The 25,046-nt window shown below is 45.6% G+C and overlaps 1 protein-coding gene across 2 annotated transcripts in view; it reads left to right on the forward strand.

Moving 5' to 3' along the window:
- The window catches only part of Ube4b (ubiquitination factor E4B), a 99,470-nt gene that overhangs the window by 48,626 nt on the left and 25,798 nt on the right, over positions 1-25,046 (forward strand). For both annotated transcript variants that reach the window (XM_050153345.1, XM_050153344.1), the window contains 12 exons: positions 4,397-4,538; positions 5,916-6,016; positions 7,851-7,965; positions 8,210-8,293; positions 13,078-13,134; positions 13,908-14,024; positions 14,105-14,203; positions 14,877-14,990; positions 16,537-16,735; positions 19,452-19,590; positions 23,485-23,584; positions 24,835-24,962. In XM_050153345.1, the coding sequence (XP_050009302.1) occupies positions 4,397-4,538; positions 5,916-6,016; positions 7,851-7,965; positions 8,210-8,293; positions 13,078-13,134; positions 13,908-14,024; positions 14,105-14,203; positions 14,877-14,990; positions 16,537-16,735; positions 19,452-19,590; positions 23,485-23,584; positions 24,835-24,962 (1,395 nt within the window). The remainder of the gene's footprint in view (positions 1-4,396; positions 4,539-5,915; positions 6,017-7,850; positions 7,966-8,209; positions 8,294-13,077; positions 13,135-13,907; positions 14,025-14,104; positions 14,204-14,876; positions 14,991-16,536; positions 16,736-19,451; positions 19,591-23,484; positions 23,585-24,834; positions 24,963-25,046) is intronic.

Here is a 25,046-nt window from a genome sequence, read left to right on the forward strand (position 1 = left end):
TGAAACCTTGAAGCCAAGCATGGTGATGCATGAAGCATGATTAATAAAAACTCAGAGAAATTGGGGTTCAACCTGAAGATCAAAAAAGCAAAACAGCCAGCCACTGGCTCTTACCTTGACCTAAGTCTGAAATGGTGATCCAGGAATCTCAGAATGAGACTGTGTCTGAGAGCTGTTTCCTCCCATTTTATATTCCTCTCTAGGGCTGGGATTAAAGGCATGCACTACCTGATTTCTATGGCAAACTAATGTGGCTATTGGGATTAAAGGTGTGTGATACCATAGCCTGGTCTGTAAGGTTGACCAGTGGGGCTGTTTTACTCTCTGATCTTCAGGCAAGTTTTATTTATTAAAATACAAATGAAATGCCACCACAACATGCCTTTAATCCCAACACTCAGGAAGCAGTGGCAGGTGGATATCTGAGTTTGAGGTCTAGACTACAGAGCACATTCCAGCACAACCAGGACTACACAGAGAAACTCTGTCTCAAAAAAACCAAATAAGTAAACAGAAAGAAACCTGGAAAACAATCCCTCATGAGTTTTACACAGTTAAGAACAAAATGTCTCAAGGACAACCAGCCTCTAAAGAAAGGAAGGACTTCTACAGTGAACTTGGAGAAAGAAGTAAAAGAAAGTACCAGAAGTACTTGGTGTCGAGGGTCAGCCGAGTTCGTGTGGAAGTGCTCTGCCACCACAGATTACTGCGCTAAGGGGAGTAAGCCAAGCTCTCAAATGCAGAGTCTGGACTTAGTAAAACTTGATAAAAACTGGCGGGCGTGGAGATGGCTCCCCAGTCTTCTAAAGAACATCCTCCTCCGGCAAAGGACTAGCCCGACAGCTTGAGTTTGACCCACATAGCAGGAGGAGAGTAGAAGACTGACTTCTGAAGATTTCTTCTACTTCCCTCCTGGTGCTGTGTTTCATGTACACACACACACACACACACACACACACACTACCCCACAAGTGTGTGTACGTATTCACATGTACTCACGCATGCATAGCTGTATATCTTAAATAAACATAATTTTAAGATAAATAAGCAAAGATGAAAAGGCGTGGGGGAAGGACAATTCCTTCTACGGGAAGAAATGCTTCTCTTGGAGTGAGGGAAGACACCTTGTGATTCAGACACCACGAGAAAAGCCTTCTAATTGATTCTTGGGAACTTGGTATCTAGGAAGAAATTGAATGGTGTTGTCTTTTGTATTATTCCTTGTTTGCCCAGTTATCCCAGTGAAGGTCATGAGTAGAGAGGGAAGCTGATGTGTGCACTGCGGTTCCTGTTAGAGGCCGCAGTATGGGAAGAGTGGGCAGGAAGTTTCCATCTCCCACTTGTCCCGTCCACTAGCCTGGCCGCTGACCTCTGCTCTCTGCACCGACTGTCTGCAGCGTTCTAAAGACTCATGCTCTTGAGGAACAGCGCTCAGTGGTGATCACACATGCACACACGCAGAGCTTGGTAAATGGGAAGTGAGTTCCTGTTAGAGAAGGAAATGCACTGGCGCCCTTTAAGAAGCAGGGGTTGGTGCATTTGAAATGTAATTCAGTCTATCTGCATATGAGGCATGCATTATTTTTTGTAGAGTACTTTTTTTGTTTTGGGAACATTGTGCTACATTCCTGTTATGCCAACGATTACCTGGTTAATTCGGACTGCTGGTGGACTGCTGGTGAGAGGCTTACAGTTTCTTAAGTGGTGGTTTAAGTTTTTAAACTGTTTTTGTAACCTAAATTTGAAACATTCCCAGGATTTTAGAATGTCAGATCTTGAAAGTGTATAAGTCACCCTCTTTTAGAAATAGAAAGGAGCAAGTTGTTCAGTATGGTCGAGGGGTCTACTGTGTTATTGGTGCTGGCTTTCAACTCCGGGACGTCATCCACCCTCTTTCCTCAGCCTCCCGAACAGCCAGGACTCAAGGTCCAGTCTACTGGACCTCATCTACATATTGGCCAGTATTTAGAATGTCATGTATCCGTATAAATACACCCTTTCTCCTCTGCAGTATTCACAATGTGGATGTATTGAGACTTCACAGTTGTCTTGACCACTGACTCTTAGCCTTGACTTAGTGTTAATGAGAGTGGTTGCCTCTAGCACCTCAAACATCATGTTGATAGACACAGGGTTTTCTCTCTATTTCTGTGTTGGGTGAAGGTTCATCTTACTTCTTTCTTCTTTTTTCTGATGAAAATCAACTGATTGTTTGATGTCTGATTCATGAAACATCTCTTAGCTTTGAAAATCATCCGATTTGTTCTTGGTCCTTTCTTTGTGTTGTCTAGATAGATTGTTATGTACCCTGTCACAGGGTCTCACTATGTAACCTAGGATGATCTGTTATCTACTACTTTGCCCATGATTACTGGGATTTTAGGTGTGCCATGGACCTATCTCCTGTCTCTCTGAGTGTTGGGATTACAGGTGTATGCCAGGGTACCTGTCTCCTGACTCCCTGAGTGCTGGGATTACAGGTGTATGCCAGGGTACCTGTCTCCTGTCTCCCTGAGTGCTGGGATTACAGGTGTATGCCAGGGTACCTGTCTCCTGTCTTTCTTCATGGTCTAGTGGAAGGAACACTTGCAACAATCTTCGAAGTGACAGCGATTGTTAATTGGAGTGTGTTGGTGGGAGCAGTTTGTGACTCAGCCGCAGTTGCATGTTGTATTCCCTCAGACACAGTTCACATGCTCGTCTGGTTGTTAACTCACTGCCTGCAGCTGGTAAGGAGCCACAGGCGTCAAATGTAAGTTGTTCTTTTAGCTTCAGAAAATGTTTGAAATGTAGGCTTATCAGGAAAACAGTTTAAGTTTTTCATTTTAAACACCAAGTATGTTTTCATTGACATCTGTGAGAGCTGCTACAAGGAAAATTACTATGAATTACACATACATGTAGGCTGTATTAACGATGCCCGTCTTCAGATTGTGTGGTAAATAGAGAGTCACAGATGAACTCAGACTGCTGTGGATCGGGCAGGTTTCCCAGGACTCGCTGCACTCAGCACGCTTGTACTGGATGAGTTTCTCCTGTGCTTCATCACACAGTGCAGGCTTCTACTGTCTAGCCGGTTAGGACCTGCCAGAGGTCCTAAGGTAAGGCACACCCAGACTGTGGTGGCTGCCTCAGAACGATTGTACCCTGCTTTAGCTTCCCCAGGCTGCCTTTGTCCAGGATCCAGTGAGGTACCCTGCAAACCGGAGGCCTGCCCTTTCGTCTAGACTGCCCCTTAGCCTCCTTCCTCCCTTTCTTTTAAAATTTTTATCAGGCTGTATTATAAATTCTAGTAAATCAGGTTTGTTAGCCTCTGTCCTGAAGTCTTGGCTCTATAACGTTATTTCCACACCCTGCTTTCATTCTCTCTCAGGTCAGCTATGTGGAGTCCCCAGTGCAGGGTGATTTATTCCTGGATTTCCCAAAATTAATGATGCATTCCTCTGAGTCCATAGCATATTATTGCTATCTCAGTTCCTGGGCCTTTTAGTTTCTGTACTTTGCGTGAGGTTGGAGGAGAAACGTTTCTATCACGATTCTGGTTATTTCCGTCTTTATCATCTTCCATATGTGATGTGTTCCCCCCCCCTTTTTTTTTTTAAAGAATTCCCTGACTTCTTCCTCCGTCTTAAACTTCTTGTGATCTTTGTATGTAACAGATGAGTGTGGTAGTTCAACACCCAGTTTGGTTTGTGATCTGTTTGAGGTTAACCTCAGCTTTACTCAGTATCCTTGAGCCTAAACCACTGTGATGTTTGGCCTTTGTGTGGGAATAGTCACTGCAAACAGCAGCAGTGTTCCATACTGCCCCCTGCAGGTGTAGTGAAGGCTGTGGGTGCAGGTAGCAATCTAAGCTGGAAGACAGCCCAGTGGAGCTTACTCCTTGCAGGATTTTTGTTTCCTTACACTTTGGTATTTTCTGTAAGTTCTGGCCTGTTGTCAATGCTGAGTGAAGTCCGTTCAGGTCTAAGTAGCTGTCCTAGAAGTGAGAGATAGTATCCATAGTCGCTTAGAGCGTCTCTCCTGAGGTGATGGATTATAATATTGTCTGGCCACTTGTTTCTGCCCAAGTGATGCTACTCGGTTTGGCTTATGAACCTGTGGTTGACTCTAGCTGTTCTATAGTCAGCAGCGATTCCCAGTCCTTCTGATTTATAAGGTGCCCTCCCTAGAAAGGCCAGGTCCCATTGACAGGCTAGAACATGTTTATAAGAGATCAATGGTTGGGCTGGGAGCAGATAAAGCATCGGTGAGCTCCAGTCTGGCTGCATGGGTGTTTGTGCTTCACCGTGGATGCCGGGCTCCTAACAGGCTTTCTGCTGCAGAGTGTCAGGCTTCTCTGTAGGAATGGTCGCTAAGAGGTAAGCATTGTCAATGTTTTTTCTCTTCTCCAAAGTTTGGGAGCCTCTGGTGGAGCAAGTAACTGGGATTCGTACAGTGATCATTTCACCATTGAGACCTGCAAGGAGACAGACATGCTGAACTACCTCATCGAGTGTTTTGACCGAGTTGGAATAGAGGAAAAAAAAGCACCAAAGGTACTGTGAAGTGGATGGACCAGAAAGAAAGCAAACTGGTTATCTTGTGTACGTGCTTGTCGCTGTTCCAGGGGAAGCTGGTCACTGATCAGTCAGGAGTGATGGAGCAGCTGGTAGGGACCAGGCAGAACACTGGCAGCTCAGGATCTGCCTGTAACACATTGCTGTGGAGAGAGGTGATGCCAGAGCTTAGGCATGAGCCCACGCGCCTTGGCTCTGGAGGCCTCTCCTTCATCTGCCCTGTGTCACACATGGTCAGGAAGCTCACAGGAGGAGAGGTGCAGTGTGCTCACAGACATCTAAATCCATCATCAGCTGAGCCCTTGTTTCTGGGATATGGTGAACGTCATGGTGGACAAGTGTGGTACAGCCATGTTGCTGGGAAGCATCATGGTGGCTGGGAAGCAGAGAAAAACAGGAAGAGCCCAGTCACATGCTGACCTATGTCCCTTTATGAGGCCTTACCTAGCAGGTCTGCTGTATCATCAGCAGCACATTGCTGAAGCTAGAGTCACAGCCATGGTGATCTCCTCGCCCTCCAGTTTTCATCAGCGGGCTATCATGTGAGCCTTCAGGGGACATGCTTATCTTGAAACCAAAGTACCAATTGCCTGATATAATTCTGAAAACATCCAAAGCAATGCTGTGGATTCTAGGACCTGTAATCAGTCCATGAGCTTAGATTTTCACAGTTGCCCAGTGAATCCGAGCAGCCATGTATGAGTAAGAGTTGCCCCTCAGAGATGGAGCTCTAATTGTCAGAATTATTAAATAACAAGCTGTAGGATCACGCTAAACCAAGGAAGCATTACCCTCTCCCAGCCCCTTATTTTGAGATGGAGTCTCAACTAGATAGCTCGGACAGGCCTCGAACTCACAGAGAGCCACTTGCCTCTGGCACCTGGGATCAACGGCATGTGCCACCACACCTGGCCCATCTCATTCCCTACCATTTCACTGTTTAACTTTGCCTGTGTTAGTTTTAAATTTGTGTGGCCTCTTCAGGGATTGTCCTTAGTCTTAGCAAAAGCAAAGACATGCTAGGTAGAAATGGTGGTGCACACTTTTCAGTTCTGCACTCTGGGAGCCCGGGACAGGAGGATTGCTGTGAGTTTGAAACCAAACCGGGCTATTGTATGAAAGACCCTGCCTCAAAGTATGATCTAACACCCCGAAAAGGAAATACCTTGGGTGTGCCCCCCCCCATTCTGCTCCGTGTTCCCTTATTGCCTCAGTACAGGTGGCACAGGCCAGTGGCACACTTCATGTACTTTGTCCATTCTGAGTCTAGGGAGAGGGAAGCAGGGCATTTTCTAGCCATTGCTCTCCTCCAGCCCTTTTCCGGTGTGTCATCCTGACTCTGACTTTCTTCTCCAGATGTGCAGCCAGCCAGCAGTCAGCCAGCTTCTGAGCAACATCCGCTCGCAGTGCATCTCCCACACCGCGCTAGTGCTGCAAGGTTCCCTCACACAGCCCAGGTATGACTGACTCGCATGTTGCGTGTTTCTGGTGTTTGGAGGGAGGGCCATCTCTCACTGGATTCCGTCTTCCAGCTGTTTTATGCTAGGCTAGATAACTCTGTGACCTGTACAGGGAATGGGTTTGATTCAGTCTTCAAAGCTCAGGCTGGAGAGATAGTTCAGTGGTTAAGAGCACTGGCTGCTCTTGGTGAATGAAGTCTTGGGTTCGATCCCCAGCATATACTTGGTGGGTAATAGTATCTGTAACCCCAGTTCCAGGAGATCTGATGCCCTCTTCTGGCCTCTGAGGACACTGTATACATGTGGTATAATACATAGACATACATACAGGACAAACACTCACACATAAGATAAAAATAGATCCATCTAAGGCCTGAGTCTTTCCTCCATGAATACCGTGGTAATAAAATAATGTTTTCATCTTCTAAATAGTATAGAGTCTGTTTTGGAAAAGAAGTTAGTTACCTTTTAAGAGTTCTGTGTACCTTTGAAATATGAAGAACCAAGGCAGAATATTAATAATTTAATTTAAAACCTAGTGTTTGAAGTTAGTGTGTGTTTGTGACAAAATGATCGTGTTCCATGTGTCTCCATGTTGGTTTCTGTTACTAGGTGTTAGAGAATAGTGGGGGGGGGGGAGAACCAGGTGAAGGGGCACATACCTATATTCCTAGCAAGAGGCAGAGGCAAGAGGATCGCCACCAATTCAAGGCCAGTCTGGCCTAAGCTGTAAGTTCTAGGCCAGCCTGGATTTAATGATGAGACCCTTCATAAAGACAAGATAAAATAAAATACAGTAGGGAAATGATTTGGAAATTGGCCAAAGTTCTGTGATTTGCCTGTATCAGAAAAATCTGCATCACTTTCAACATTAGTAAAAGATTGCATTTTTAGAATGTTTTATTTTACGTGCATGGGTGTTTTATCTGCTTGTATATCTGTGTATCACGTGCATGCCCGGTGGCCACAGAGGCCAGAAAAAGCCATTGGCTCCCTCTGGAACTGGAGTTCGAGACAGTTGTTAACCTCTGTGTGGACACTGGGAATTGAACCCAGGTCCTTTGGAAGAACAGCCGTGTTCTTTAAGTACTGGCGTCAATCCCTCTAGTCTGCGTTTGCTGTTTTTTATGCAAAAATAGCTAAAGGAAAAATGGAAAAAGTTGCATTTTTCCTTTCTGCTATTCCCTGTACTATATGTTTTGGAGTTTTTAAGCCTTGTCTTGAAAAACTAACCAAAATAAACCAAACAAAAAAACAAGTAACAAAAAAAAAAGTGTTTGATTACTAATCTTTTCCTCAATGTGGATGAGACATAAACAAATAAATGAACAACAATTCTTTTTCATTGTTTAAAGGAGTTTTAGGTTCACTGTGTGTACGGGCATTTTGCTTGTGTGTGTGTGCGTGTGCCGCATGTACCGGGTGCTTGCGGTGCTCTTGGACGTCAGAAGAAGGCGTTGGATCTCCTGGAACTGGAGTTAAAAACAGTTGTGAGCCACCACACGGGTGCCGGAAACCAAACATAACTTCTATAAGAGCTCTTAAGTACCGAGCCATCTCTCTCATTCCCATAATTCATTTTAGGTGCGTTTATTATTTATTTTCCGTTGCCAAGGATCTGACCTGGGGCTTCGCACTTGCTAGTAAAGTGTCTTGTGGCTGAGGTCCCAGCCCTGACTCTTCACTTTGATAGGACTCCACAAAGAAAGAGTTGCTTGTGTTATTTCTTCTGGTGTCTCATTTAAAATGTATGTTTGTGTGACTGGGTAGTCTATGGGCCATGGTGTTCCATGTGCTTCCATCACAGTCCTTGCTTCTCTTGGGTCTGCAGGTCCTTGCAGCAGCCGTCCTTCCTCGTGCCATACATGCTGTGCAGGAACCTCCCGTACGGCTTCATTCAGGAGCTGGTGAGGACCACTCACCAGGATGAAGAGGTGTTCAAGCAGGTACAGTGGCCAGTGGATACTCGTGCATCTGCGCTGAGTCATGGAGTAGGGGAGGACTCATACAGCTCCCCCCTCCCCTGCAGTTAGTGGTGGCTGGGGGATGGGATGGAAAGATAATTTCTCTCTCTAGTGATACAGCCACTGATAAAGGTGCCCATTCTCCTATGAACAGCCGATCCCCAGTGCCTTGCCCGACATGCTTTGTTTGCCTTCAGTCTAATGTCTGTGCCTTTCTTTCTTACAGATCTTTATCCCTGTTTTACAAGGCCTGGCTCTGGCTGCCAAGGAGTGCTCTCTCGACAGTGACTACTTCAAATACCCCCTCATGGTAAAAGACACTTCCTCTTAGATCTCTGTTCAGTCATGTTTTCAAATGTTTTAGTTTTTGAGACAGTCTCATGTCTTCAGGCTTAAGATGACTGTTGAGTCTGGTCTCACCGCCTCTACCTTTCATGTGTTGCAGTGACGGTGTAGATTAATCCCGCATTCACATGTAAAGCCTGGAGCCTGGTGTGGCCAGATGGAATGCGGTTGTGTGCTGAGCTGCCTGGGTGCATTGTAGCCCTCTGCACTCCACCCCTACCAGTCCCAGACGCAGCGAGTGAAGCTCTGATGCCAGTGTGCTTTGCCAGCCTAGATTGCTAGCACAAAGCATCACTCTTGGGGGCAACTTGCTGATTTTCAGAACAGCACAAACCATACTTGGGATTTTAAAGAGAAACCCTTAAGAGTCTGGCTCATCTTAAAATGCTTGCTGTGCAAGCCTAAACCCACGTAAGGATGAGGGAGAGTACCAAATCCGTAAGTTCTCCTCTGTCTTGCACATATATTCTGTATCCCCCCCACACACAGTAAAAATAGATGGAAAACAGCATCAGCAAATTGGGGCTGGAGAAGTGGCTCAGCAGTTATAAGTGCTTGTTGCTCTTCTATGTTACCTGGGCTTGGTTTGCAAAACTGCCTGTAACTCCAGCCCCATGAACTTTGCCCTCTTCTGGCCCACACAAGTACCTGTACTCAGGAGGCACATGCACATGTGCACATAAATGAAAATAAATCTTTTTTAAAATTCCCCAATGAATGAAATCATTTTAATATCTCCCTGTGTAGCCCAGGCTAGCCCTGTACTCATGAACCTCCTTCTGCTTCCTAAGTGCTTGGCTTACAGTTGTGTGTGCTCGTGACCAGCAGGGGGAAAATCTTGTTTACTGAGCCACAGCTAGCTCAGTAGGCTAAAATATTTGCCACATGATCCTGTGACCTGAGTTTGCTTCCTGTGGCTGCACATGAAAGGCCAGATATGGGGGCTTGTAACTGTAGTCCCAGTACGTCTCGGGGAAGGTCAGAGGTGGACACAGGACAACTGGCCAAAAGCTCATGGGCCAACTAGCTTGGAATAGCAAAGTGCAGTGACAGAAATCAGAGATTCTGCCCCCAAACAAGGTGGAAGACAATAACCAGCTCCGAAAGTTTTATTCTGACTTCCCAACATGTGCTGTGGCATATGTGTGTCCACTTGCATACACACATATGCGCACATACACTAAGTGAATCTGTTAACCTATGAATAGAGCCTGGGGAGATGACTTAGTAGTCAGAGTGCTTGCCTGAAAATCAGGAAGCCTGGACCCACATAAATCTGGGCGTGTCGAGTGCCCTGCTTGTCATTCTAGCCTTAGAAGGTGGAGCTGGAGGATCCCTGGATCAGGCCAGCTAGAGAAACTAGCCATTGTTGCTGATCTGGGAGTTTGATGGAGAGACTCTGCCTCAGTGAGAATAAGCTGGAAGATTCCCAACATCACTCCCGTTCCTCCACCCATGTGAGCACACATGTGCATCCTTGCAAACACCCATCCCTCCCTCCCCCACACAGAAACAGATTACTAGGGGTAAGGTCAAAGGGCACTGTTCTACCTGTGAGGTAATGCAGTTTATCTCTGTGTACTGGGCACAGTGAATCTGTGAAGCCATGCGTCTCATCTGTGCTATTTTCTTCAAAACAGAGATGTGCCTGATGCCCCAAGGTGCTCAAAACAAGCAGAAATTATGGGCAGAATCTTTAGCTAGATTTCCACTGGGGGTGCAGCTGTCATAAACCACTGCTGTGCTTGTGAGAGCCATGGTGGCGCCGCCTTTAATGCCAGCACTCGGGAGGTGGAGGCGGCAGATTTCAGAGTTCCAGGACAGCCTGGTCTACATAGTTCCAGAACAACCAGAGCTCTGCAGAGAGACCCTATCTCAAAAAATTTAAAAAACAAATGAGAGACTCTTCTGCTTAGAATTTGCTTCTTTGGCGTTTTGGGAGACATGCCTTCAGGTATTCCTTTTTTTTTTTTTTACAGGGTTGTACTGAAAACCTGCCAAGCCATGAAACTCTTACTCTATGTACATTTACAACTTTGTATAAATTGATCATAGAGAAATTGATACTTTGTTCCTTGTACTCATTCTATTGATTTGATTCTATTATGCTATTGATGCCTTGGTACCTGGTAATGGTACCAGATCACAGAGCTCGGGAAACAAGCTCTCTTCCCTTAGAGCCTTGCTTCTCATCCTCCAACGCGGAGACCTTTAACCCAGCGGTCCTCAGCCCTCCTGACGCTGAGACTCTTTAACACAGTGGTCCTCAACCTTTAATACAGTGCCTTATGTTGTGCTCACCCCCAACTGTGAAACCATTTTTGTTACTACTTTATAACTGTAATTTTGCTACTGTTATGAATCATACTGTAAATATCTGTGTTTTCCAATGGTCTTAGGTGAAAAAGGCTCATGGCCCACAGGTTGAGAACTGCTGCTTTGGGCTGTTAATAATTCATGGTAAAAATTGTATCATAGCAAAATATCTTGAGAGTTATATACTGTGACAAATGCTCACACAGGTGACAGAACTGTCGCAGCATTAGCAGGGTGAACGTCCTCACTCAATGAGTGAGAGTGTGAGGCCTGGCCGCGTCTGGTTCTCACCTCACCCCAGCCGTTGGGAATCTGAGGCAAGAAAGCTAATCGTGAATTAAAGGCCGGATCAGCTACTCAGTGAATTCTAGGCCAGCCTAGGCTACAGAGTGAGCCAGGTCTGTCAAAGCAGGAGGGTCGTGAGCTCGACCATCCACCTCTACCATAGTGAGATCACATACGCGCTTGAGACTACCCTGGGTGGAGGAAAGCAGGTAAAGAAAGAAGTTAGATCCAGGTGTACTGTAGTTCTGCACTCAGGAGGCTGGGTTGGGCGAACCAGCCTGAAATTCATGGTGAGTTCAGGCAAACCTGGGCTGCATAGTAAGATCCTGTCTCAAAAAACAATAATCAACAACAACAGAAACCACCAAGAAAGTAAGTAAATAAAAATGCGGATCTTGTTTCTGAGACTTTGTGTTGCAGTCATATTCCTCAGGTTTCCCATAAACCGTATGGCGAGGGCAGAGAGGACGTGGGATTGTCACTGTTGTTTCAGCTGAGGTTTTCAGTCGGTGCTGCCTGTGCCCTCACTGTCTTGTAAATGCTCCTTTGGGACTGCTGACTTCTCAGCCCCCATCTGGAGTAGTTTAATGTTCCAGTGAAGAGTGTGTAGTGACATATCAACAAAATGTCCTCGTGAACGACAGAAGCATCCTTTGTGGTAGACAGTGGTTTAATTGGAGCCTGCTGTTGATGCTGGTACAATAACGAGGGTGTATCTAAAGGGCAGAGAGGAAAGTGAGGCGGGGATGGGAAATGGGCAGGAAGAGAAAGGCTTCTGGAGCTAGCGCAGAAATTGCTGGATTATTGCTTTATTCTATGGTGTGATTGCTGGAGCTGTCTTTTATGCTGATGCTACTGGACGTGTGGCATATGTCTGCAGAGCCAGCATTTAGGAGGTTAGGGGGACATAGCAAAGTCTCATCTGAAAGAAGCACACGCACAGACAATAACACAATAACAAAAGCAGCAATAAATGATGATGCTGTCATATGGCTGCCGCCTCCCGAGTTTGTCTTCCTTTGTGGATGGTGTGCTGCCTGGTGGTGACATTGTCTTAGGCTTTCCCTGTGGTGTTAGTGCGGTATCCTACTCTGCGCAGTGAGAACTTGCATGCCTCAGCAGTTCTTTGTATCAGTGACGTCACTGCGTCTGTTCATGGCTCGATGGCTGATAGGCAGCTTCTTTCTAAGTCACGGAGAAACTAATTTCATATTCGTTGTGGCTTGATGGACTTCGGCTAAACTGTGGTCATGACTGTCTGGTATAGAATGAAGACAGCACTGAAGAAGAGTTACCGCGCCTGCTCATGCCGGAAGCCATGTCATCCTTTTAAGTGATCTGCATCTGGTAGCTTTTTGGGTCCAGGGTAAAGCCCTGGTTAGCGCTGGCAGGATTAGCACACACAGTCCATGCAAAAAATCTTGTGTTATGAAATGACATTAAGCAAAAACTCAGTCTTCAAGACTACGTTCACACCCTTTGGAAAGGACACCAGAGTGTCCGAGTGATTCTAGCTGTTCTCTGTGTGCTCCATTTCCTAAATGCTTTTTTTTTTTTTAATTTAAATATTCTTTCATGAAATATTTTTTTATCATGTTTTCCCCCTTCCCACAAAGGTATTTATTTTGTTTTGTTTGAGACAGGGTCTCACTATGTAGCGCTGGCTATCCTGGAACTCCATAGATCAGACTAGCCTCCAGTTCACAGAGATCAGCCTGCCTCTGCCTCCTGAGTGCTGGGACTAAAGGTACGCACCAGGCCACATAGACAGGGTTGTTTTTCTTTTCGTTGTTGTTTTTGGTTTTTTGAGACAGGGTTTCTCTGGGAAATAATCCTGGCTGTCCTGGAACTTGCTCTGTAGACCAGGCTGGCCTCTAACAGATCTCACAGAGATCTCCTGCCTCTGCCTCCTGGGTGCTGGCATTAAAGGCATGAGCCACCAACACCTGTTTTTGTATGTGTTCTTTTTGTTTTGTTTTGCCATTCGTGTGTGTTCCTTTACTAAGTAGGAAAAGTAGTGAAGTTGATGCCCTCATAATGAGCATCGTCAAGCATTTGGAGTGGAAATGAAAGTTGTCCCTTGCTGTCACACACAACAGCAGTGTGAAACAGAACATACCCAGTGATTCTGTCCTGTCTTATTTCTAGGCACTAGGTGAACTCTGTGAAACCAAGTTTGGGAAGACACACCCTGTATGCAGTTTGGTAAGTGTCACCTGGTGAACCCATGCGCTGATTCTGTCACCGCTCAGAGGACAAGTAGTGTCAGCTACAGACTTCTCGTGAAAGACATTTGGATAGAGACAGACGCGGGGAGGGGGGTAACGCCCTCCTGCTGTAAATCGCTGTTCTATGTGGTGTCTTCTGTGCCGACGTATTTCCTTTGTCTGCTTTTCCGGGGGCTAAGTGCTCTACAGCAAGAGTAGCAGGTGCTGTGGGAAATGAGCAGACCCTCTGAGGAACATCACAACGGGTCTTGTAAGCTTCACTTAGGAGTGTCCTGACCTCTTGTAGGCTTGGGGGAGTCATAGCCCTCAGTGTCTGCCTGCTGCTGCGGGAACCTTGCTGCAGTGGTGGTGCCCGCTTGTGCTCAGGTGCAGTGTGCTATACAAGAATCGCACGAGAACAGAAGCAGTGCTGGGGGAAAAGAGATTGGGGAGAGCAGAGGAGAAAAACAGGACAGTGGGGAGAAATGTCAGACCACACACACACACACACACACACACACACACACACACACACACGACATTCTGAAAGAATCAATAAAAAACGTAAAGTGCTTGTTACAAAAGTGTGGAACTTGGAGAGCACCTACTGTCAGAAGTCAAAAAAATATTAAAAGGAACCTGACTTGTACCTTGTATTTTGGGGGTGCTTGGTGGCCAGAACCACCTGTATAGCTGATTGCTGGGCACTCTGGGCTCCTCCCACACCATCTCCCTCAGCAGCTTTGATGGGTCCCCCTGTGTTGTCTCTAGGTCGCCTCTTTGCCCCTGTGGTTGCCGAAGTCTTTAAGCCCTGGTTCTGGGCGGGAGCTGCAGAGACTCTCCTACTTAGGGGCCTTCTTTAGCTTCTCGGTCTTTGCGGAGGACGATGTGAGTACACATTTGACGCCCGCTCAGCCCTTCCCAGGTGGTCACTGTATGCTGATCGAGTATTTCCCGTCTCCTTTCAGGCAAAGGTGGTTGAGAAATACTTCTCAGGGCCCACCATTACCCTGGAGAACACCCGTGTCGTCAGCCAGTCACTACAGCATTACCTGGAGCTGGGACGGGTAGGTGTTGAGAAGGGAAGCAGAGGCGAGGGCCTCCCGGGGGAAGAAAGCCTGTTTCATAGATGAGTGCTGCCGGGGTCTCCCGCGTCACAGAAGGCAGATGTGCTACGAGGAAGATGCTCCGTGTAGAGCTCAGCTCATTGCTGTTAGCTCTTGTTGCTGCTTCGGGGCAGAGATGGAGCCCAGGCCCAGCACCTCGAGGGTACAGTTAGGTCTCCCAGAGAGCCCCACTGTGACATGAGTAATGACTGAAGTCCAGCTATGCTGTTTCTCTGGGACTGTCACTGAGGGCTGGAGTGATGTCCAGTGGCCGTGCTTTCCCTCCATCTTGCCATAACCATGGAAACCATGGGGATGAGCAAAAGCTGATAGTGTGGCACCCTTTGCTGATCCCTTGTCCTCAACTGCAAACGTGAAGTGCCTTTGCCAATTGAAGCCATATTGGTCATGGGATGGCAGTGACAGAGGCTGGGTTATTAAACCTGTGGCTGCTCAGCATCCTCCCCACTGCACGCTGCTGCCCTCCGAGGTCCTGCTTTCCCACACACACTTCTATGTGCTGACTGTCTTGGCGTCCATACAAGGAATGGGTGTGGAAGAGGAAGGGGGAGTGGTAAGCTAATCTCAAAGTAAAAAAGAAGTCAATTGTTTTTTCTTTTTGAAAATAATTCAGCAAGAGCTTTTCAAGATTCTGCATAGTGTATTGTTAAATGGCGAAACTCGTGAAGCAGCTCTCAGTTACATGGCGGCCATCGTCAATGCCAATATGAAGAAAGCCCAGATGCAGGTACGAGTCACCCTAATGCCTCAGGTGCTCATTGAACCTGTTTATCTTGCTCAGACTTAATGCAGCTCCTCCCAGGCTGAGTGCTGGGGATCAGGAAGACAGCGTGCAACAAGACAGGCGAGTCTCCCCCTTGTGTGGATCCTGAGTTCTCTGGTAGGGAGTAGACGTGCAAGTGCAGTATTCCAGACAGGAGTAGAGTCCGAGATGGAAGTGCGCAGGTTTGGGAGTGTCTGTGGTGTGCCAGAAGGAAGGTACAGGAATGAATTTTGATCAGGTAGCAGGGTGGCCTCTCTGAGGAGGTGGCGTTGTATCAAAGCCTTGACTGAGGAGCCTGTCGTTACAAGGCTAGAACATACACAGTACTTATAAAGTAGTAGAGCAGAAATGGGCCAGCTTCATTGTGAGCCAGGATGTAGGCCTTTGTGACTGGGGGCAAATGTGCAGGTGAAAAAGAAGCTTGAGTCTGGTCAGGGCTTATCGGTGAGGACTGTAGTGGGATACACTGAAGGGGAGGGGCGTCAGCCAGGAGATCACAGGGGCAGGAGCAGGCCTGAAGAAGATCTACATTGCTCATGGTAAGAGCAGGGAAATTAAAAATTCCAGATTATTATTAATAGAATGAACTTGTAAGCAAAATAATAAAAGTATAGAGAAGAGCAAAAGCCCAGTGACTTCTGGTGCTGCGTACAGTGTCTGCTGTGTCCAGTCCCTTGACATTGTCACTTGGTGCCATAGGTAGCTCAGCACCCAAGGACCATGCAGTCAAAGGAGATCACACAGAAATTTCACCCTGTTCTATGTGAGTCACAGTTTTATGTTGGGCCACATTCATAGCCGGCCTCAGCTGCATGTGGTCTATAAATCGGCCACACCTGCATTTCTCTGTGCCTCAGGGTCTCCATTTGGTGAATGGGATTAGGAGTGACTGCTGATTTGTGGGCTGCTTCTACGTAAAGCATTAGAATAGTCCCTAGTGGCCTGGCGGTGGTGGCGCACGCCTTTAATCCCAGCACTCGGGAGGCAGAGGCAGGCGGATCTCTATGAGTTCGAGACCAGCCTGGTCTACAGAGCTAGTTCCAGGACAGGCTCCAAAACCACAGAGAAACCCTGTCTCGAAAAACCAAAAAAAAAAAAAAAAAAAAAAAAAAAAAAAGAATAGTCCCTAGTGTACAGTGGTCGCTCAGCTCTAATGGCTTCTTAGTTGCTCATGTGGGTCTATGCTCATTGTTTACACGACAAAGCTGTCACATGGGGTGCAGCTCGTTGTGCTGATTGATGTTCCTGAGAAATAAGAACGAGAACGGAAGCTACATTTGTTCTGCCTTTGCTTCCCGGTTCTCTGACCTTCACTCCCTCTCTAACTATGAATTGTGCTATGCAGACGGTCAGTGAGGACGTGGTAATGGATAGGTGGGACCTTGCTTGGCTGGCATCACCTTACGTCTGGTTACTGACTTTAGGGAGTGGTCACACTGGAGTGCCCCAGGTGCTCTCATAGGAATTTGTACTTACCAGTCATTTGAATTGCTTTCACTTTGTGTCCCAGGCAGATGATCGGTTGGTGTCCACAGACGGCTTTATGCTGAACCTCCTTTGGGTCCTGCAGCAGCTAAGTACAAAGATCAAGTTAGAAACAGTCGACCCCACGTACATATTCCACCCGAAATGTCGGATTAATCTCCCGAACGATGAGACACGGATAAATGCAACGATGGAGGATGTGAATGAGTGGCTGGCTGAGCTCTGTGAGTGCTGTGTTCATGGCTGGCTCACCTCTCTTTCATCTGCATGGCTCTGGGAGATGGAGATGCAGAGTGAAGATTAACATAGTGAAATTTCTTCCTTGAATACTGAACACAGATACATAGAGCAGATGGGCAGGAAAGAGAAAACTCGATAGTAACAACTCTATTACAGATTTTATGTTGTATCGTGGCAGTTGAAAATATGGCTGTTTTAAGGTATAAAGGATAATTATCTTGCTTCTTGGTAGCATAAAATATATTTGTAATTACAAAAATCAAAACCCCCTGCCACTTCTTTTTTTAATATTTAAAAATTATGTGTGGAATAAGATGAATTCCTATTTACCTGGAAAGGAAATGCCATGATGAAATGTACACCTTTTAGGAAAGTAATCACTTGGTGCTCAGTCTTACTTAGTATAAATCTGGAACCCCAGCACTCTGGAGGAAGGTAGGAGAATCACGAGTTCAAGGTCAGTGTGGGCTACACAGCAAGAATCCTACCTTACAAGACCAAGAAAAGAAAAAAATAGATGTTGTTTAATAAATTCGTTTCCTCAGCCTAAAATGAATTCTGGGAATATTATAAAATTATAACACTTTTTTAAACGATTTTATTTATTTATTATGTATATTATTTATTATGTATATAACATTCTTCCTCCATGTATGCCTAAAGGCCAGAAGAGGGCACCAGATGGTTGTGAGCCACCATGTGGTTGCTGGGAATAGAACTCAGGTCCTCTGGAAGAACAGTCATTGCTCTTAACCACTGAGCCATCTCTCCAGCCCTAAAATTATAACACTGTTGAAGGGAAAAGGGAGGCACACAGAGGATGGTGATAGAGCAGCAGAGGATGGGGAGGGAGACACACACAGAGGATGGTGATAGAGTAGCAGTGGACTAGCTTGCTTTAGTTTTTAAGTTATGGATTTCCTGTGTTGTTCATGGTAGCTTCAAGTTCCTAGACTCAAGCAACCCTCCTGCCTCAGTCTCCTAAGCAGCAAGACTGCCCCTGAAACTGGTTAAGGGCACAGTTGTATAGGAGAAATCACCGCTAATGTTCTTTAGCACAGCAGGGTAGCAGCCGTCAGCAGTAGCTCAGTGCATGTTTCATAAAAGCTGCGGAGGGGGTTTGACTGTTTTCAGCACAGAGATAGGGTAAATGCTCGAACGATTTAACTATGACATTCTATACACACATGTTAAGTACCAACTCTATAAATGAGTCGTTATGTACTGATTAAAAACTACTACATATGTAGCTGGGCTGTGGTGGCACGCATCTTTAATCCTAGTACTCAGGAGGTAAGGGCAGGCGGATCTCTGTGAATTCAAGGCTAGCCTGGTCTGCAAAGCAACTCTCAGGGCAGTCAGAATTGTTACACAGAGAAACCCTGTATGGAAAAACCAAAGCCAAACCAAAATAACTGCAAAACAAATAAACAAACAACAAAACCAAAAACCTACTATGTAATGATATTCTCTCTGTGAGTCTACTTTCTGCCTATACTCCAGAAGTTGATGTTCAAAGTACAAAGTTCAGCCGGGCAATGGTGGCGCATGCCTTTAATCCCAGCACTCGGGAGGCAGAGGCAGGCGGATCTCTGTGAGTTTGAGACCAGCCTGGTCTACAAAGGGAGTTTCAGGACAGGCTCCAAGCCACAGAGAAACTGTCTCGGGGAAAAAAAAAAAAATCAAAGTACAAAGTTCTTCCTAGAAAGTAGGAAAACAAACATGTAAGAAAATGACTGTGGTGGATTAATATGCCTAATACTGTTGTCAGGTTGAAATGATGTGTACATCTTGGGATATGAAGATGATTTTGTAAGATATATTAGGAAGACATATCATAAAAGGTTGATCTATATAAACATCTAATCAGCTAAGACAGGGTACAGAGCCTTTAACTAAAGCACGTAGGAATTTGTTTTTCTTATGGTGTCACATAAGTTTGTACTTTAAAAAATATTCTTAGCAGGGCGATGGTGGCGCACGCCTTTAATCCCAGTACTCGGGAGGCAGACGCAGGCGGATCTCTGTGAGTTCGAGACCAGCCTGGTCTACAAGAGCTAGTTCCAGGACAGGCTCCAAAGCCACAGAGAAACCCTGTCTCGAAAAACCAAAAAAAAAAAAAAATATTCTTGGAGGCTGGCGATAGTGTTGTATGGTTTTAATCTAAGCACCATAGAAGCAGAGACAGGTAGATCTCTGTAAGTTCAAGGACAGCTTGGTCTATATAAAGAGTTCCATGACAGCCAGAACCACATAAAGAAAAAAAAACAAAAAACAAAGAACAAAAATAAAGAATGAAAATGCCTGGACTGCGGAAGGGCTCCCTTGGTCAGGAAAGCGCTGCCTTGCAAGCGTGAGGACATGAGCTCAGCTTCCCAGCAGCCACATAAAAGCTGGGCCTGGTGGTGCACATCTATCGCTCCCAGAGCTGGTGGAAGAAGGCAGGATGATCCGAGTCATTGTCTGTCTAGCTTGACAGTTGGTAATATCTGAGTTCAGTGAGATAGGTAACCAGTCTCAAAAAAATAAGCTGTAAAAGACACAAGACAATTTCACGTATGCAAATGCAAAATATGTCCTTACATCACAAAAACATGCACACAGAAAATATTCTTCACCGATATTCCTTTGGAATAAAACGTTTTCCTTAAGGCTTGAATTTGTTTTAGTTAAGGGTGCTTGTTGTTGCTTTTATTCTAGATGGAGATCAGCCTCCATTTTCTGAGCCAAAATTCCCTACGGAATGTTTCTTTCTCACCCTGCACGCTCACCACCTCTCTATTCTGCCTAGTTGTCGTCGCTACATCCGCAGACTACGAGCTATCCGAGAGCTCAACAGGTATGTGCCGTGATCCCTTCCCTGCTCTGGCATTGGTTACTGTTACTGCTGCCTCTTAGGCACAAGCTGTCTGCTGTGGTCAGTAGATCTGATACATTGCGGTATTCTATCTGCTTCTACTACCGTGTTGGTGCCTCCCGTTCGTCCTGTGCTCTGTATGTGATAAAGTGGTACAGAGGTTGATCTCTGAGCCCTTGGTGTTCATCTCTGGATGTGCTTGCTAAAAGCTTTCCGCTGGGTGTGAAGATTACCAGGAACTAGTTTGAGGAGCTCCTGCCTTTTCGGCATACCTTCTTGCCCTAGACTGTCAAACCCTGTTTTCTGTGGTAATCAAGAAAACATGGAATCCCCTTTGCGCTGTTGTCTGTGTCTGACATAAATGCTACAAAACCTTACTTGTAATGTTTTCTTATGGATACATATTTATGATACAGATTGAGAAATTAGGTACACTGTGGGATTAACAACTAATAACAAAATAGAGCAATTATGATAATATGCTCTAGCCAAAGCTGTGACATGGTGGCATACTTCCGTGGCACCTCAGCACTGGTGAGGTGGAGGCAAAGTTCAAGGTCTCCTTGGCTGTGTCAGTCAGTATCTCCCATTCCTTTTCCCTTTTTTCTCTCTTTTTTCTGTAGGTGGAGTTTATCTGTGTCTCAGCAGATGTTCCCAAATAACCATTCAGAGACTATTAATTAAATGCTCAGCCGATAGTTTAGACTTGTTATTAGCTAATTCTTAAATTTTATATGTTACACACTATAAAGGCACATTCCACATTTCCTCATTTTTGTTTAATTAAAAAGGAAGGTTTTGCCGGACAATAGGGGCTTTTAATTACAGCACTTGGAAGGCAGAGACAGGTGGATCTCATTGAGTTTGAGGCCAACCTGGTCTACAGAGCAAGTTCCAGGACAACCAGAGAAACCCTGTCTCGAAAAACCAGAAAAAGGGGAAGGTTTTAACTTTTTTTTTTAATTTTTATTTATTTATTAAAGATTTCTGATTCTTCCCCGCCACTGCCTCCCATTTCCCTCCCCCTCCCCCAATTAAGTCCCCCTCCCTCGTTAGCCCAAAGAGCAATCAAGCTTCCCTGCCCTGTGGGAAGTCCAAGGACCACCCACCTCCATCCAGGTCTAGTAAGATGAGCATCCAAACTGCCTAGGCTCCCACAAAGCCAGTACGTGCAGTAGGATCAAAAACCCATTGCCATTGTTCTTGAGTTCTAAGTAGTCCTCATTGTCCACTATGTTCAGCAAGTCCGGTTTTATCCCAGGCTTTTTCAGACCCAGGCCAGCTGGCCTCGGTGAGTTCCCGATAGAACATCCCCATTGTCTCAGTGTGTGGGTACCCCCCTCACGGTCCTGAGTTCCTTGCTCGTGCTCTCTCTCCTTCTGCTCCTGATTTGGACCTTGAGATTTCAGTCAGGTGCTCCAATGTGGGTCTCTGTCTCTGTCTCCTTTCATAGCCTGATGAAGGTTAATATTCTGGAGGATGCCTATATGTTTTTCTTTGGGTTCTCCTTATTTAGCTTCTCTAGGATCACTAATTATAGGCTCAGAAGGTTTTAACTTTAACATAGGAAAATGATATACAATAAAAACAGTTATCGAGTAAGAATTGGAATTGCAATATCTAGTCCATTTGTATTTGGCAAAATAGAGAAAATACTCCACTAGCTGTCCTCTCCTGGGAAGTCCAGAGTTTCGTACCTGATTTACTTTCTACCACTATTAGGAAGAACTGTATCTATAGCATCTCATCTTCAACCCCATCAAAGACCCGCGAAGGATATAATATTATCTGAGTAAACAAGAAATTCAGAGCAAGTGACTTCCAAAATTATCAGATGACAGAAACAGGTAGCTTCCTCCACAGTCACCCAGAGTTCTTCAGTAATGCTGGGTTATCCAACTTTGGCCTACAGGCATAGTATATCTTATAGACAAATGTGGAATATTCCTTTACACTGTGTGAATATGTCTCACTGATTGGGTTAATAAGGAGGCTGACTGCCCAGTACCTGGACAGGTAGAGGTTGGGTGGAACTTGCAGAACAAAGAGCAAGGAGTCTCTCAGGATCTGGAGGAGACACAGAGAGGAGATGAATTTGTCGTACTGAGAAAAGGTATCGAGCCATGTGGCAGAATGCAGATAAGAAATATGGGTTAATTTAAGGTGTAAGAGTTAGCTAATAACAAGTCTGAGCTATTGGCTGAGCATTTATAATAATACGTCTCTGAATGGCTATTTGGGAGCGGTTGCCCTGACAGAAACTCCACCTACATATGGCACCCAATGTGGGGCATCCCCCAAAAAACCTGAGAAAACGTCCACATAAAACCTGAGGAAAGCTTAAAGTTTTTAAACTTACAAATTGGAGCCAAACACAGCTTCCTGATAATGGCATTTTCTTTGGTAGGATTGAAACTAAGGGCAAACAGAGGTGCAGCTCCTTTAAGAGAAGGCTTCTTTGGTACTAGTGGCTAACATAGGTGCAGCTCCTTTAAGAGGCTCTGTTATGGAACATGTAAATGGGGTTTATGAGAGGCAGACTCAGTTGGCAGCATGGACCCAACAGCTTCCCAGAACTGGGTGGTAAATGTGACTGACAGGAGTAGATCCACCTACAGTCTCCCCCTTGGTAAGGACTCTAACGTATAACCCTGGAACGCATAGAGATCTACCTGTCTCTGAGTACCCCCTCCCTAACACACATACACCACATTGTTGGGATTAGAAGCATGCCTTGCTTAGCATTATTTCATTCACAGTTTTTTATAGTTACACTTTGGGGTGGGGTTGACTCTTACTATGTGTTCTAGCTAAACTGCATTGGATGTGCTATATATATCTAGCTGATATGATATGCCCTGTTTGGTTTGGGGCTTTTGAAGCCAGCCAAGCTTATTCATCTTTCTCATGTTTTCCTCACCCTGGCTAATTTCATCCACTTTAATATCAGCACTAAAGACTGAGGACATGGCACAGTGGTGAAGACCCTGGCCACCAGGCCCAGCACTCTCAGTCTCGTGCCTGGACCCCACGGGCCAGTCTGACAAAGATATTTCCTCGGTTGAAGTTCCCCTTCCCCAGATAACCCTGTCTTCTGTCAACTTGACAAAAAAAGCAAGAACACAAAACAGAGAAACCTACCCAGCGCAGTCACGTGTTGCAGGTTTTGTCCCAGGATCAGGGTGCAGTATCCTTACGTGGTTTATTTAGATTCGCTTATTTTATGTGTGAGTGTTTTGCCTGCATGTGTGTCTGTGTGCCACTGGTGCCCTTGGAGGTCGGAAGAGGGCATCAGATCCCCTGGAACTGGAGTTATGGATTGTTGTAGCCATCATGCAGGTGCTGGGAACTGAACCCATGTCCTGAGCTTCATTTGTTCTTGACCTTTGAGTCATCATCTCTCCAGTCCTTGGATGTGACTTTTTTGGTTTTTTGAGACAGGGTTTCTCTGTAGCTTTTGGTGCCTGTCCTGGAACTAGCTCTTGTGGACAAGGCCAACCTGATCTACAGAGTGAGTTCCAGGACAGCCAGGGTTATACATAGAAATCTTGTCTTAAAACACTTCTTTCCCACAGAAGACACATTATTTTTTTATGAACAACCTGAAATAAAAAAAAATGCGTCAATTAATCCAGAACTTACTGTAGTGGGATATACTCTGGTTTGTATTTTATTTTGTTCAGAGACAGAATCTATGTGGAACTCTGGTTATCTTGGACTCATGCACCATCATGTCTGGCCTGTGGACTCTACTTTTTAAAATTCCTAAGTGTGTAAAGAATTACGTCAGAGAGTCCATGCAATGGAAAGTGAATAGATACGATGAACTTCGGTGTTTTATTTTGATTGTTAGTGTGCTTTGTTTGTTCATTTCAGAACTGTGGAAGATTTGAAAAGTAACGAAAGCCAGTGGAAAGATTCCCCACTGGCCCCCAGACACCGAGAAATGCTGAAGCGCTGTAAAACTCAGCTTAAGGTTTGTACCATTAATTGGTGTAATCACGGACTGGCCTCACGATAGTAACCTTTCCCCCAGAGTAAGCGTCTTGATGAGCAATTGTATGTCCTTAGTTTTTCTTCGTCGTTCTTTTCTCTCAAGGTAAAGTAGGTTAATTTAAAACTTGATGATACCTTGAATATTTCTATATAAGATTATTTAAATCCCAATAGAGGATATACATATGCTTATACCATGAATTCTTTGTTAGTGTTCTCGTCCTCTGCCTTGTAAAAGACCCTTCCCCTGCCACACATCCGCTCTACACACAGGCATTCGAAGTCATGGTGTTGACAAATGCATTGTGCTAAAGATCTCTTTCCCTTCCCTTGTTTGCCGTTTCTGATTGAAAACGATCTGTTACATAGAACCTAACTGTAGACAGAAGTTTCGCTGCTGGTGAAGCTCAGCTAAACACACACCGGCTGACCTTGCAAGGAGGCAGAGAAGCACGTGGGCACCTTTTTTGTGCTTACGTTCATACTGTAAAGCTGACTGTTGGCTGCTCATGCTTGGTGGAATGATAGAGAAAAGTATCGCTGTGGCTTACCTGACAGGCTGAGATTTCAGGTTTTCATTTGCTAATAGACGAGACTACTTTTAAGATCCAAAATTGAGATGGTCATAGTGGCTCCTACTTGTAACCCCCACACTTTGGAACCCAAGACAGGGGTAGCTATGAGTTTAAGGCCGGCCTGGGCCACAGAGGGAGGCCCTGTCTTAACAACAGGATGCAGAATAAGCCAGGGCTTCTCTTTCAGATCTGTACCCCTTTAGTATTCCACAGTTGCAGTTCAAGGGACCTGTAATAAACTGTTGGAATCTACTTAGCGCGATGTCCCTCTGTGTGGATCGCATTCTCATGGCCGTCCTCTGAGGGGTAGCAGCCTCGAGGGTGGCACATCAGTGCTTGTGTGGAAAGTCAGATTCAATTGGTCTGGCTTTTTTCCACTATCCCCCATCCAGGTTCTTGAGAAGTGGTTATCAGTGACTAACCTCAGCACTAGCTGCGTGCGGTCCTCTGTGCTCAATGAAATCATCCTACCGTTTTCAGGAAAAAGAAAGCCCTGGCACAGCAGTCGGTGTCCTGTAGCTGGTTAGAGAGGGCGTTCTAGACACCCTAGAACCTAGAGTCTGGTCTTAGCTCCTGGCCCCTCTCCCTGCCTGGTCACACTGAGGGGCCTTGGCTCTAGACTAATCTGTGGGTGGGGGCACGCCTACTTCCACAGAAACTGGTACGGTGCAAGGCCTGTGCTGACGCTGGCTTACTTGACGAGAGCTTCCTGAGAAGATGTCTGAATTTTTATGGCCTTCTCATTCAGCTGATGCTGCGCATCCTGGACCCTGCATATCCCGAGTGAGTGTGTCTTCCCCTGCCGAGTCACCACTCGTCCTGGTTCCTCTTCATAACTAAAGGAACCCTTACCCTCTCGAGGGTTCG

This window comes from Alexandromys fortis, unplaced genomic scaffold (assembly GCF_014885135.2).
Source record: "Alexandromys fortis isolate MF-2015 unplaced genomic scaffold, M_Fortis_MF-2015_v1.1 scaffold_88, whole genome shotgun sequence".
NCBI lineage: Eukaryota > Metazoa > Chordata > Mammalia > Rodentia > Cricetidae > Alexandromys > Alexandromys fortis.